Source organism: Dromiciops gliroides, chromosome 2 (genome assembly GCF_019393635.1).
Source record: "Dromiciops gliroides isolate mDroGli1 chromosome 2, mDroGli1.pri, whole genome shotgun sequence".
In the NCBI taxonomy this organism is placed as follows: Eukaryota; Metazoa; Chordata; class Mammalia; order Microbiotheria; family Microbiotheriidae; genus Dromiciops; species Dromiciops gliroides.
Genome location: NC_057862.1, coordinates 324040007 through 324056017, shown reverse-complemented (window position 1 = coordinate 324056017; position 16011 = coordinate 324040007). Strand labels below are relative to the sequence as shown.

Genomic DNA, 16011 nt, shown 5'->3' with positions numbered 1-16011 from the left:
AGCTCCTTGTCCCTGGAACTGATCAAACAGAAGTTGCCTAGCAGCTACTCTGTTAGGGATATTGTAGAAGGGCAGGGAATAGGATGAGATGACTTCTGGGTTCCCTTTTATGAATGATGAGAGTAATCAGGCTATAAAAGGAGACAAACATCACTCAGTAGGCTGAGGGTCTCTCATTTGTTTCTAAAAAGTAGCTACTTTTCATTTCCCATAAACATCAATATGATGGAGATTGGGAAAGAGAAGTGGGAGAGAGTTGTACTGTTAACAATAAAAGTCTTGGGAGAGGCAGGGAAAGGGGCACTGCTATCAAATGTACTGAGAGGGAGGCAGCTAGATGGCACAGTGGATAAAGCACCAGCTCTGGATTCAGGAGGACCCGAGTTCAAATCCGGCCTTAGACACTTGACACTTACTAACTGTATGACTCTGGGAAAGTCACTTAACCCTCATTGCCCCACAAAAAAAAAAAAAAAAAAAAGAAGAACAAATGTGCTGAGAGACTCGGCAAACCACTGTGGAAAGGAGGGCTGGGCTGGTACCTAGGGTAGAGATTGGCTGGGCCAACCTTGAAGATCAATTAGCAAATGTCAATCATTTGGTTGTAAACTATCTACATTAGGTATTGGCTGAAGAACCTGCATTCATACTCTGTTAATTCACTTGAGAGATAGAATGATGTTGGACTTGGAGTTAGGAAGACTAAGTCTGAATCCTTCCTTAGACACTTAGCTTGATGTGAGATCCTGAACAAAAATCACTTAACCTATCTGGGCCTCAGCTTCTTGATTTGAAAGATGAAGAATTTGAGTTTGATGATGTCTAATGTCCCAACTCTAAATTTATGCTCTTATGACTTCTGATTTCCTGGTGGAATGGCAGGAACTTTGGTCAGACTCTAATAAGTAGGCCAAGTTTCATGCACTTACTCAAATGGATCACTGGGGTCAGGTTTCTGCAATTCCAGAGGGATGGGGATCCTCTTGTAATACATCTCCCAGTCAAATGCTCCCCGCATGGCATCCCCGGCCTGGGTCTTATACCCAAAGTGATCATTATCGATCACGTCAATCATCGGGCACACGATGGTCTTTCGGTTCGAAGCGATGCGGTCTGAAGAGGCCGAGAAACATTTATTAAGGAACACATTTTGATCCTTTTTATCATGGAGATTTATACTACCTACAGGCATCTTAAAAATAATTTCCCTAGGCCATTCAACTAGTGCCTGAGTTTGTCTAAGCCTCAATTTTGTTAACTAGGTTGGCTGGCACAATGCCGGAGAGGCTTCAAGTAGTTGCTACAATTACATGGCTTTGGGTAGGTCATTCCCCCTCTCTGACTCTCAGTTTACTCATCTGTAAAATGGGGATGATGATGATAATAGCATTCTCTAACTCACAGTGCTATTTTAAGGAAGGTGTTTTATAAACTGTACAAATGGGAACATTAGCACAAATGAACTGTCTGAGAAAATATCTACAAAACAGTGTTTGACCTACCCAATTAATGTCTCAAAGGGTAACTCAAACAAATCTAGGAAGCTTATAATAAATTATCAGATGCAGAGGAAATATCATGAAGTTCTAGGCCAGTGCTTCAAAGCTAGGCCAGTGTTCTGATACCTCTCCTTCTGGCATGCTGGGGCTGGAGTGAGCCTGCAATGGGAAAGAGAATGAAAGTAGTGGAAAGAGTACTAGACTGGTTGGAAAACCTGGATTTGAGTTCTGGTTCTCTCATTATCTGTGCGGCCTCAGGCAAGTCACTGAATTGTTCAGTTTTCTCCTCTGTTAAATGGTGACAAGAGTACTTGCATTACTCATTTCACAGGACTACAGTGAGGAGCAAATGAGCCCATTTATATAAAAGAGCTTTGTAAGGCATGAAGTACTAGAGAAAGCTAAGAGGTCACTATATTTTTTCTACTAATAGTAGTTTTCTATTGGATGATTGACTCTTCAGGTTTGGAAGTAAGCTCCCTCTGTTGGTCTCAAAAGATGACAGTCTGAATTGTACAGAAAGACATTATGGTTTTATGGATGAAAGCTATAACCCCATCTATCATTCTTTAGGACTAGTTGGGAGACACCCTTACGTTTACACCCATGGCACATATCATCTATAAAAAAAGGAGAATGATTTTTCCATGTGTGTTTGCTGATTATAAAAATTACCCTCACATATTTCCATAGAAACGTAGTTAAAGACTATTTGGACTAGAAGCTCAGCTTTGTGTCATACCACGATATTCTTTTTATGAGTCACTGAATGACCCCACAATGTTTTACTCCTCCAAAACACTACAAATTATGCAATTTAATGGTGTGTATTTTTTGTAATGACAGGCAGATGCATATGTTCTCTGGGTTTAAATGAACAATGTTTACTAGAAATACTGGGCTTTATCTTTCACCCAGTATATTGAAACACTGGATATCTGGGGCTAGAAGCTCTCAAGCAGGTGACAGATGCTCTTCTGAGTTGTGTTAGAAAGCAAATCTTCTACATTCCCTATTATACTTTATTGGTTATTTTTCCTCTCTTAGCCTTCTACATATGGGAGATTCTACAATGCCAAATCCTTAATCTTCTGTTCTCTCTCAATACTCTCTGACTTATAGAGCTCATCTATTTTCATGTCTTCAACTATTAGTTCTATGCTAATGACCCCCAAATCTAGCTCTCTAGTCGTGTTCCCTTGCTTGAGTTCTATGTCTAATGCACATCTTCACCTTAAACTCAATATACTTCAAATTGAAATCATTCTCCCCCCACGAAACTGGCTTGGCAACTTCCCTATCTTTGTTAAACAGGTTGCAAATACTGGCATGATCTCTGACTTCTCCTGTTCCTCTATATTCATCACTAAGAGCTTCTGCAAAAAAAAAAAAAAAAAAAAAAAGAGCTTCTGCTTATTCCTACAAAATGTTTTCCAAATTTGTTCTCCATGCTCATTGCCACTACCACAGACCAGTCTTCTATCATCTCTCATCTTCTAAAGTATTTATAATCATAGAATAATAGGAGCTTTGAATCTGAAGGGACAGCTAGTCTCACCTCCTACCCCAAATAAACACCATCTCTACAATAACCCATTGGTAAATTTTTTTAACTTGATACACCACATTGCTGATTGCTATTTAGCTCACAGTCACTAAAATCCTCATTCTCCCCCCTTCCATACAAATGGTTACTGACCCCTATCTTTTATATCTTGTACTTATGATTTCTGAGCCCAGGGGTAGGAGTTTTTGTTCATCCCTGTTAGATGGCATCTGAATCATTATTTCCCTGTTCAGATCTTTCCAGATCTCCATTTTCTCTTCCAACATATTAACCATCTTCTTAATTCTCTGTCACTGACAAATCTGTTAGAGGCCAGATCTCTGTTTACAATCCAACCCAGTGGTACAAATGCTGAATGGAGACTCTCCTTTCCAATCCCGTGCCCCGTACCATTTGAGCTTTGCCTGTAGTGTAGTTGAGACTTCCCTTCAGATGACACTGATTAATCACCACTTATTGAATACGATTATTTGGGCAATTACGAATCTCCTAACCCTACAAATAAATTGCTTAAATCCAGGAATACTATGTTTATGGTATCCTCATGAAATGTCAGTCAAGTAACCCTGTTAAAGAAGGAAATGAGATTAATTCGTTATGACTCATTAGAATGAGTCTACTCCAGCCAAAGAATTGAACCTTCCTTTCTCTTTCCCCCTCTGCCTTCTTTCTTTCCTTTCTATGTACTCCCTTCCCTCCCTTTAATTGCAGGCCTATTCATCTTCAATTTCCAACAAAAGATGGCAAGTTATTTGAAGAAAAGGATCATGTTTTACATATCTACCATGGTGACCAACACAGATCTAGGAACACACTCTGTGTTCAATAAATGTTTCTGTTGATTGAGTCCATGCAGAAAGACGAGTCAAGAAAGCAGCCAGATACTGAGAGCCTATATTCACTGTCTAGCAATCAATCACCCAGGACATTGCTGTGCCTCTTTACCTAGTAAGGGTGGAAGCCAGTTGACATTAGCTTCACAGTGTGAGTCCAAAAATGTAATGACATCTCCAATGGCCACTGAAGCCCCCAGCATCCGAGTCCTTATGAGTCCCTCCCTCTTCTTGGTTCGGAGGATTCTTACATTTGGAAACTGGGCCATGTAATCTTCCAAACGCTTCTTCAGGTGTTCTGTGCACAGACAAAAACAACAACAAAAGACAGGTTGGGGGTGGTATTAAGAATGTCTCCTTACACTACAGCTCCTTTATATTTAATCTCCCTTTGGAGGTTGAAGCTGGTACCTTTAATATAGCCATATTCCAGGTCAAGGAAGGCAGAAACAGGAAATGATGTGGTGTCCTATTATGTTGAACTGGGTATTAGGAGAGTTGGGTGGGGCAGTGGATAAAGCACCAGCCCTGGATTCAGGAGGACCTGAGTTCAAATCTGGCCTCAGACACTTGACACTTACTAGCTGTGTGACCCTGGACAAGTCACTTAACCCTCATTGCCCGGCTCCCCCCACCCCCCAAAAAAATTCCAGAGGAGAGAGGAGAGTTGGGCTCTAACCCTATATCTGCCATTCACCTACTGTCTGACCTAAGGTAAGTTCCACTCCAACTCTCAAATTCTTCCTTTTTACAATGAAGGGACTGGATTCTAACATTCCCATAGTTCTAACATCTTATGTTCCACGGTCTGTTCTGCCTCTGAAATGATACATTCTGTGGTGATTTCTGGATCTAACATTGTATGTTTTAAGTTCCCTTCCAGCTCTAAAATTCTTTGATTTGGTCATTCACACAAACGATCACAGCCAGCTCCTGCTCTGGGCAGTACAGCCTAGTTTTCCACTCGAGTCAGAGCTTGGTAATGATTGGCTTCCTCTGATTCATGGACTCAAGCCCTGAGCCTTTTTCACTCTTTAAGAAATAGTATTCTTTAAAAAAACACTCCATCCTCCAAAAAAGCATTTTATCCAGACTGGTTTTGTATATCTTCTGTACTTCTTAATATGGTTCTCCTTCTCCCCTGCACAGTAAGCTGCCTACTAGGGCAAAGAATATAGATAGAAGAGAAAAAAATACAGTTCAGCTAACACCCTGACCATGTGTAATAAGATATACAATGCTCCACATCCATAACCCACCTTTCTACAAAGAAGGGAAGGAGGCTTTTCTCCAGGGTCATGGTCCCTAATGTTCTTTATAAGATGTTCCCATTCTTCTGACCCCTTTGATTTAAAAACCTCCCTAAACCCAGTAAATCAAAGAAGACTTTTTGGTGTCCACTATGTACAATGTCCTGTGTTTGACAAGCAGTGAAATAGAAAGAGGAATAAGACATGGCCTGACTCTAAGAGGATGCAAAGTCTAGGGGAGCAGAAAAGATATAAACACAAAAAACTATAATAAAAAACAGATTAAAAAAACCCAAAAAACAAAAAACAACAGATCACTGAGTTCAAATCCAGCCTCAGATATTTGACACTTACTAGCTGTGTGACCCTGGGCAAGTCACTTAACCCCAACTGCCTCACCAAAAAACAACAACAAAACCAAAACCAAAACCACCACCACCACCACCACCACCACCACCACAACAACAAAATCAGATCAGAAGTGCAAAGTGCTTTGTGAGACCTGAGGAAGGAGAGGCCATTTCTTGGGATCATAGAAGGCTTTATGGAGAAGGTGGCATGCAGCTGGGCCTTGAAGGATTTCAACAGAACCTTCTTTAAGACCCAGGACACTTGACTGTTTCCCCTCCATAGCTTGTGCAGCTGGAGCAATTATCATATACACAGAGATTAGTTAATGGCTTCAGCAAAATTGGAACTCTTCACTGTTTGCTCAAAAAGATTAATATACCTTTCCTTAGCCTGTGGCAGCTTCTGCTGGAACCAGAAATCAATTCCCCCTAATTCAGCTGCTAAATCTTTCTAAAGGGATTTTTTTATGAGATCAGACAAGATATTAAGAGGCATGATGACATTACAGATACACTGCTGTATGGTCAGGAACTCTATCAAAGTCAAGGATAAAAGAAAGAACAGAAATCTATAGCCATCATCTTTGACTGCAGATCATTTACCACCAGGTGACCATTTTAACCATTTTCAACAAAAATGACAGTGAAATTTTCTTTCTCTAGGATGCATACTCCCAATTTCTTGAAGACCACACCAAGGTAGAGAGATACCACTAAATTCCCCTTGACACAGATGGCTGCTGTTAACTTGAGACCTACTAGTTAATCCCTGCTGACAGGTCATGGAAGTTTGAATAATTATTTGGGACATAATTAGGCTTCTCTTTTTCAGTCTTTATTAGAAGGCTCATTTCCATAAAATCAAAGATGTGATAATTTAACAGAATCAACTCCTCTGATAAGGATGTTTTTTATATGTCATAGAATGGGAGAGAAGAGATTTGCAATCATGAAACAGAAATTGAAAGTTGGAAAGGAATGTACAATAGAGAATGTTTATAGCTAGAAGGATCCTTTGAGATTATCAATTCCAATCTATTCATTTTACAAATGAGAACGTGAAGGCTAGAGAGGTCAGGTGACTTGTCCAATGACACATAAGCTAGTGGTGAAACTTAGAGAAGAGACTAGGTCTTAACTGTGTAATCATAGTGAAGACATAAACTTATCTCTGAATATGACTTCATTGCCACACAGAGACAGCAATACCTGTGGTGAGAGTCATTGAAGATATTGCATATCAAATATCTCTAGAAGTATGAGCTGCTATTACTATCAATTACTATGCTTTAAGCATGCCTAATTATTGGTACAAGTAATAAAGGGAAAAAGAAAAAAGCAATAGTTTATCAAAGGAAATTCTGGTGATTTAGTGGGGTTTTGGAGGGCAGGGTTGAGTTGGGGGGGATGAGAGGTTTTTCTCTAGTTTAAAACAATGTTTTGAAAATCTTTTTTTAATCTTATCCAACAGTTCACTTTTTTGTGCCCACCCTGCTGTTATAGTCAGATAGTCAATAAGCATTTTTAAAGTGTCTGACTATGTGCCAGGCACTGTGCTGGGGATATAAAGAGGAAAAAGATAGTCCCTGCCCTCAAGGAGTTCCTAATCTAATGGAGGAGATGACAAACAACTATGTACAAAAGGCTATATACAGGATAAAAAGGAAATCATTAAAAGAGTGAGGGCAACAGAATTAAGAAGGATTGGGGAAGTCTTCTTGTAGAAGATGAGATTTTAGTTGGGACTTGAAGGAAGCCAGGGAGGTTGGTAGGAAGAGATAAGGAAAAAGAGCGTTTCAGGAGTTGGGGACATACAGAGAGAATACCCAGAACCAAGTGATGCTACATCTTGTTTGTGGACTGAAGAGTAAGTGGCAGAGAGTAGGGTGTGAGAAAACTGGAAAGGCAGGAGGGGGCTAAGTCATGAAGGGTTTTCAGTGACAAACATAAGATTGTGTATTTGTACCCTCTCTCTGGACCATCAAACTTTCTGAGGCCATGCTCAGGGGGGACTTCATCTAGTCATTTCTGGAAACCTCCCCCAGGGATTGGTGAGTGACTGAGCACAAGCTCAGATGGGACACTATGTTTAGCAGGTCCCAGACGGCTTCACCTCCCATGCAGGCTGGCCATTTTCTTGCCACCTGCCTTCCATGTGCTCCTCCTCTCTTTCCATCTCTTGCTTTAGAGACTGTAATCAAATCAAATTAATACAGCTGTGGAAAGTGTGTGTCAATCAGCTCTCCTAGGGCTCTTCTTACCATCCTTGTGACTGTCCCTCCAGGGCTGGAATTGCATTTATTATTTGTATCCCCATCACTTAGAATCATTTTTGGCATACTATAAAGGCTTAATAACGGCTTTCCTTCATTTCACTCACATATTGCTCCTTTACACGTGACAACTGGAAAAAGCTAATCCTCTGGTGACAGATTCTATTGCCACAGCTTCCACCAAACAATACTATGTGATTTTTTGATGGCCAATTTCTTGGATTACATTTATATATGAAGGGGTCAGGGATGTAGTTGAGCAGGTAGCAGAGACAATGACCTTGTCCCCTGAGCTTTGCTTGCCTTTTTAACCTTTTTTTCTGCCTATTCCTCTACATGGGCAAACAGGAGAGACTAGGCTTCAAAAACTTGGGTACCTTTAATGACTTCTTTGTGATTATTAAGCAAATAACTGCTGCTGTATGGCCTAGCCTTCAGAAATGAAATTTTGGGAAGTAAATTGCATAGCCAACATAGACTAGGACACAGTCTCGGTCCCAGGGCACCTAGCCCCATGACCAGAAGAAAAATTGAAAGAAAAGACCAAGCCTAAGGTGATTAGCAAACTGGGACAAACATGTTCATTTTCTAAAGAACTTGGCACCTGAGGTTCATAATTTCTGGGACCTGCAGCTGATTGCTCAGGAGATAGACCTTAGAAGCCAGACACTGAGGTAATAAAACTGGGTAAGGCTTCTGTTTTCTAAAGGAACAAGGCAGCACCCCAGGCAAGGAGTTGGAGGCAGTGAAGACCAACAGAGCAAGCAGTGAGCTAAGGAGACTGGTGTCAAGGCAGTCACTGTGTGTCTGACACCTCCTCCCCCTTTATAAACATTCCCTGGACGCATGTGCTTCTACCACATGTATCCATATATAAGAACTTCAGCCACACAAATTTCCTCTGTGTCTTTCCCTTTATGTTTCTTACGTGTAATGTATCTAAAACCAATGCTGTGTTTATTTGTGGGAGAGTGTGTCCCAGGTCTATGGAAGAAATGTTTTGGTTTTATTTTAAATTCTTTCCATTTTATTTTATAATTCTGAACTCAATAAACAACAAATAAAACCAGTATTTCCATTTAAATTGTGGAACAGAACATATTTGTACATGAAACAACAAATCTTGATTATGTAGAACATTTCTTTTTAAATATAAAATAAATTCAACCTAGGTAACTTTCAAAGCTGTCCTACTTGTTTCTGATTCATTCTGGCCTTTTTTTTTTCTCTTCTCCCTTTTTGTGGGAGTAAGGGTCCTATTACTAATCCTGCCTCACTCCCTTCCACTTGTAATTCCCAAATTGAAAAAGAAAATTCTTGCAACAAGTATGAATTTTCAAGCAAAATAAATTTTGATGCCTACCAAATCCAAAATGCATGTCTTATTCTGCTTCTTGAGTCCATCAACTTTCTCTCCCCGAGGTGGCAAGCAATCACATATAGGTTATACATGTGCAATTATGTAAAACATTACCATATTAGTCATTTCATATCAGAAAACTTGAAAAGAAAAAAATGAAAAAAGTGAAACATAGCATGCTTCAGTCTGTTTTCTTTCTTTCTTTCTTTCTTTCTTTCTTTCTTTCTTTCTTTCTTTCTTTCTTTCTTTCTTTCTTTCTTTCTTTCTTTCTTTCTTTCTTTCTTTTTTTTTTTTTGGTGAGGCAATTGGGGTTAAGCAACTTGCCCAGGGTCACACAGTTAGTAAGTGTTGAGTGTCTGAGGCCGGATTTGAACTCAGGTCTTCCTGACTCCAGGGCTGGTGCTCTATCCACTGCACCACCTAGCTGCTCCTTCAGTCTGTTTTCAATCAATATCAGTTCTTTCTTTGGAGGTGGATAGCATGCTTTATCATTAGTCTTTTGGGATTGTCTTGAATCATTGTATTGCTGAGAACAGTGAAGTCATTCACAATTCTTCATCAAACAATATTGCTGTCTCTGTGTACAACATTCTCCAGGTTCTGCTCACTTCACTATACGTTAGTTCATACAAGTCTTTCCAGGCCTTTCTGAAATCATCCTGCTTGTCATTTCTTACAGCACAATAATATTCCATCACCATCATATACCACAACCTGTTTAGTCATTCCCCAATTGATTTCCAATTCTTAGCCACCACAAAAAGAGCTACTATAAATATTTTTGTACAAATAGGTCTTTTTCTCTTTTGGGGGGATATTTTGGGATATAAACCTAGCAGTGGTATTGCTGGATCAAAGGGTATGCACAGTTCCATAGCCCTTTGGGCATAGTTCCAAATTATCCTCTAGAATGGTTGGATCTTTTCACAACTCCATCAACAATGGATTAGTGTCCCAGCTTTTCCACATCCCCTCCAACACCCAATATTTTCCTTTTTTGTTATATTTGCCACTCTGATAGGTGTGAGGTATTACTTCAGAGTTGTTTAATATGCATGACAGAATTAATTTGTAAATGCATCTAGTATTGCAGTTTTTCTTAGAAAATTCATTTATGAATTTTTTTTCTGAAACTGGGTTATTTAAATTCTCTATTTCACGTTCTGTTGACCCAGGGTTTTTATATTTTTGTAAATAATTACTAATTTCATTTAAGTTGTTGGTCTTTATTGGCATATAGTTGGGCAAAATAGTTTCCTATAATTTCCTTTGTTTCTACTTCCTTTGTTGTGAACTTTTCTTAGTTTTTGATACTGGCAATTTGGTTTTCTTTCTTTTGTTAAAATCAAATTATTTACTTATTTATCTATTTTATTGAGTTAAAAAAAAACCTGCTCATGCTTTGTTATTTCAGTAATTATTTTGCTTTGGTGTTTAATTGGATTTGTAGGTTTTTTTCCCCTTCAAGTTGAAGACCAATTCATTTATCTTTCCTTTCTTTCATTGATGAAAAGTGTTTAAAAGTAAATATTTTTTCAGAAGTACTGCTTTGGCTGCATCTCGAAAATTCTGTTGCACTGTCTTGTTGTCATTATCACTGATGAAATTATCTGCTGCTTTCTGAGTTTTATTCTTTGACCCAATTAATTCCTTGGGATTGAATTATTTAGTGTCCAATTAATTTTTCATCCTTTCTACAACAAGCTTTTGCTGAACATAAGTTTTATTGCATGGTGGTCAGCAAAGGATGTGTTTAGTATTTCTGCTTTTTCCGCAGTTTGGGAAGTTTTTATTCCTTAATATATGGTTGATTTATGTAAAGGTGCCATACAGTATGAAATATATGTATATTCCTTTCTACTCCCATTCACCAGAGACTAAACATCACTAACTTTTCTAAAATTCTATTCAATTCCTTAGCTGCTGCTTTTTTTTTTTTTGGTTAGATTTGTCTAAGTCTGAAAGATGTACATTGAGGTCCCCAACTATTAAAGTTTTAATGTCTACTTCTTCCTGCAACTTATTTAGCATTTCCTTTAAGTATTTGGATGCTATGCCATAAGGTATATATTGTTATTCATTTATTGTCTATAAAACCTTGAATCGGAGTTTCTCTGTTTATCTCTATTAATGAAGTATTTTTTTTTGCCATTTTTCTTAAGTCAGTAATGCTACCCTTTATTTTTTGAGTTCATCTAAAGCAAAACAGATTTGCTTTAGCTCCATATTTTAACACTGTGTAAACTTTTATGTTTCAAGCATGTTTCTTGTAAACAACACATTTTTGGATTCTCCTTTCTTGTCCATTCTGCCATCCCACTCACTTTTTTTTTTTTTTTAAGTGAGGCAATTGGGGTTAAGTGACTTGCCCAGGGTCACACAGCTAGTAAGCATTAAGTGTCTGAGGCCGGATTTGAACTCAGGTACTCCTGACTCCAGGCCAGGTGCTCTATCCACTGTGCCACCTAGCTGTCCCCCCCACTCACTTTCAACTGTAATCATTGTATTCATCATATTATGTTATACTTTTTCCTTTTCTTCCATCTCTTCCCTTTAAAAAAAATTACAAAGAAGGTGGTGAGCAAGGAATGTGCTTAGTACCAGTAATCTACGACTGATGCAGTTTGCTTTTGTCCCCCTGCCCCTATTTTCTTCACCTCATCCAAACCCCAACCATAGTTTCTTATCTTTTCTTTCTTTCCTTTTAAACCCTTCTTCATAATCCACCCTTGGAGGTTATACTTTGAAATGTATCTCTAAACCAAAGTGTTTCTGTGTCCATGTGTGTACTTCTCTCCTTGGCCCAACTTAGATGAAAGTGAAATTCAAGTGATGTATGCTCCACTATTCCTTTCTTTTTGTTTGCATAGTTTTATACTTGCAATCCAATTATGAGATAGTATGTTCTCCAACCCCTTTCCATTTTCCTCTCCAGTGTTGTTTTTTCTCCTCCTCCTCATTTATTCTTTCATTAAAAAATAACAAGATACCACTTCTACCTCCTCTGATTTAGTTCTTTATAACACTTGACAACTTTCAGATTCTAAAGGGACACTTGTTTTTTCTGTGACGATTAAAATATGAGAGACATAGCTTCTGAGTAATTAAACCATTTTATTAATAGGCTGGCAGGTTATTAATAAAAAGGATGGTTCATGGCCATCTCTTTTAGACCAAAATGGTGGTGGGGTCACAGCTTACACATCCTTTTAACTGCAGGAGGTCCATCACATAGCAATATTCTTTCTTTAAAAAGTTTTATCTATGTTTTTATTTTTTCACTGTCATTTTTCGAGTAACATTCTCTCACCAGTAGAACTCTCTTATGTAATAAGGAAGCATACTGATAATACCTGAACACTAAAGCTTTGCAACCATATTTTACCATTTCTTTACCAAAAAGAGAGAGGCAGTGTCACTATTCTTGCTATATTGCTGTGAGGCACTGAAAATTACAGTCAAAGAAGAATTAAAAATTCATTTCACCAAAAAGCAATGAAGAGGATGGTGTCACAGAAATGAGGAGAAGGGATGTCATCAGATATGTACGACGGAAAAAGAAAAAGAGGCAGTCTAATCAAGTCATATACAGCAAGTGTGTTCGTTCCATGGGTATTCATTCATGCAAAGTCAAGAGTTCTAGAGGAAGGCTTCCAGCATACTGGGAGGCCTCCTCAAGGAAGAATTTTGGGAGGATGTGGAGAAGAGCTGTACAGGATAAGACACAGAAGGGCTGCAATCTGTATCACTGTAGGAGGTGTTCATTGACATATAGAAGCCAGAGTAGTAAGTTAAATGTAACGTTTTTGACTCCAAATCAAGGCTTAAAAAACCTACATCATGGTGCACTGAGATGTTTTGATGAGATGCAGATGAGAGATTGGCATAGGCTCTGGGCGTAGTAAAAAGCCAAGGAATCAAGCTACTGGAACCCCTTAAGTTCATATCCTTTAGAAAGGAGAGATGTTCAATAGCAATTATGAAAACTATATGTATTCATTTGATAAGCATTTATCAAAATGCTAGCATATGCAAGGCCCCATGATAGTGAGGGTGAGGCAGAACTGGTACTAGAACCTGGCATGTGGCTCCTGACTCCCAGACTGGGACTCCTTTATATTGTAAAATATGTGACTTAGTTGATCAAATCAATTTCCTTTCTTTTAGAACTAGAACACAACAATGTTGGGGCAGCTAGGTGGTGCAGTGGATAATGCACCAGCCCTGGATTCAGGAGGACCTAAATTCAAATCCAGCCTCAGACACCTGACACTTACTAGCTGTGTGATCCTGGGTAAATCACTTAACCCTCATTGCCCCGCCAAAAAACAAAAAAACAAAGAACTAGAACACAAGTATTTAGTGTTAGTAGTTGGTGCTTAAAAGGGATTAAAAGGACCAGAAATAGGGGGAGCTGAAAGACAAACTTCAGTGACTTCACCACTTAATCCTAGCTAAACTGGGATTACCAAATCACCTGTGTTTTGGCAGTCATAAAACCAGGAGGTGTTATTTCAGTCTGGAGATTAATTTAGCCAAAGTCCACAGCCTGTATTAGCTGACTGAGTCAAAAATCTCTCCAGAGATGAAACAGACTCCAAACCAGACAGCTCATATGCAGCGCTAAGACATTTCATTATTACAGGTGCAAAATTTGCTTTTGGACTGAATAGAAGTTTCTTATTGAAAATTGTGGTTAGGAAAATGGTGATCATTATAGTTCTTAATGGCAGAGAAAGGAATCAACAGCACCTGAGATGGCAGCATTAACTGTCCCAAAGTAAGTTCCAATTAAAATGATTACTTTTTTTCTCCCAACACAAATAGCTCATTTGGCTGCTAACTGGCTTTTTTTTTTGGGGGGGGTAACTTTGTATTGCTGATGGATGATTTGTAAGGCTCTTGTGGTAGAGGGACAGACAGGCATTCAGGAAAACTCTGACTACCTCTTGCTTTGAGCACCCGCATTCCCCCAACAACGTTCCTTCATCACGAAGAAAAAATATTAAGCAAATCCAACCACAGCAACCACACCTGACAACATATGCAATACTCAGTACTCATTGTTCCCTACCTCTTAACCAAGAGGAGAGAGCTATAAGTCACATTCTGTCTTCTAGAAGCAAGAATAATCATTGACTTTTTAATGTTTTTAGTTGAATTTTAGTGTGTTTATTTACATTACTGTAGTCACTGTGCAAACTGTTCTTCTGACTGCTTTTTTTGCAATGTAACTTAAAAAATTTTTTTCTTATTTTTTTTCAATCCACAAAAATCTGTCTTCTCTCCCTCCTACTTCACTCTCCTACTACCACTGAGAATGAAAGAAAAATAAAACTGTTACAAATGTGTATAGTCGAGCAAAACAAATGTCCTCATTGGTTATATCTGACCATAGACCACAGCGGGACTCTGCCACTGACAGCCAGCTGGAAGGATCTACTGGTTTAGAGGGCAGAACTGCAGTCTGCCCTTTGGTCTGGAATTCCTGCCCTAGTTGTTGTGTTGTTGTTTGTCCATTCTGGAAGATGACCACGGCATCGAGAGGCTCCTTCAGAGCCATTTTAGGTCCAGGATGACTCAAGATGGCCTCGTATGTTTAAGGCAGTTGGGGTTAAGTGACTTGCCCAGGGGCACACACAGCTAGTAAGTGGCTGAGGAGAGATTTGAACTCAGGTCCTCCCAACTTCAGGGGCAGTGTTCTATCCACTGTGCCACCTAGCTGCCCCTCCTGCCCTGGTATTTCCTCTGCAGGCTTCAGAGTGAGCTAGAAGCTGGAACTGAGATCCTGCTCTGCTACTGGAGATCTGAGTCACCCCACTACTGCTTGATTCTGAACTTCCTCATTTTTGATTTGTATACTGCCTAGGACCTGTGACTGCTCCTTGTTCTTTAGTCTGCTCTGGTTCTGTGACCTAAAACTAGGTAGTGGGTGACAAAGGTGCCAGTTGGCGCCAGTTCCTGTCAAGGTATCTCCTTGTGAGCCTTGGACTTCTTGCCCTGGTGCCCAGTCTCTGCCTGAGCAGTGGAGTGCTCTGGGTGGTCACTCTTGGCCAGATCTCATTCTTAGTGCTCACAAGCTTCTCTGTCTATCTGTCTCCCTATGCTAACCTGGGCTGGAAAAATTATTAACTATGACTTTATTTTTATTGGATTTACCCATCAGTATTTAGTCTGGTACATTTCTAGATTGGAAGAATTTTCTTCTTGCTACTTCACCATTTTGGCTTTGTCACTTTGCTCTGCAACTTTTCATACAAATCTTCCCAAATTTAGGGGGCAGCTAGGTGGCGCAGTGGATAGGGCACCAGCCCTGGATTCAGGAGTACCTAAGTTCAAATCCGGCCTCAGACACTTAACACTTACTAGCTGTGTGACCCTGGGCAAGTCACTTAAACCCAATTGCCTCACTAAAAAAACCCAAAAAACAAGTCTTCCCAAATTTAAAAAAAATCTCTGATATTGTCTTTCTTATGGCACGAAATTCCATTCCTTTCATGCAGTGCAATTTTTTAGTTTTATCCCCAAATAATGAAACTTAATTTTTATTTTATTTTTAAAATTTTTTTTAGTGAGGCAATTGGGGCTAAGTGACTTACCCAGGGTCACACACCTAGTAAGTGTTAAATGTCTGAGGCCGGATTTGAACTCAGGTCCTCCTGACTCCAGGGCTGGTGTTCCATCCACTGTGCTACCTAGCTGCTCCTTAATTTTTTTTGATGACTTGGTTTTCCTATCATAATCAGAATTGAATTGCAGCAGCCACTTTTGGATTCAATCCCAATATTGATCAGTATGGGAGCATTAACTTATCCTGTTTTCTGATTTGGACTGGTTCATTCCTCCTTGGGCAGCCTGGTTGTTTTCTGCTCCCAGAGG

General features: G+C 39.3%; 1 protein-coding gene across 1 annotated transcript in view; it reads right to left on the bottom strand.

Annotated features, from left to right (window-relative positions):
• GALNT10 (polypeptide N-acetylgalactosaminyltransferase 10) overlaps positions 1-16011 on the bottom strand; it is a 176882-nt gene that overhangs the window by 37174 nt on the left and 123697 nt on the right. Inside the window, exons 5-6 of the mRNA XM_043980315.1 lie at positions 4012-4197; positions 930-1113 (exon numbers count right to left, since the gene is read on the bottom strand). Coding sequence (XP_043836250.1) covers positions 930-1113; positions 4012-4197 — 370 coding nt within the window. The remainder of the gene's footprint in view (positions 1-929; positions 1114-4011; positions 4198-16011) is intronic.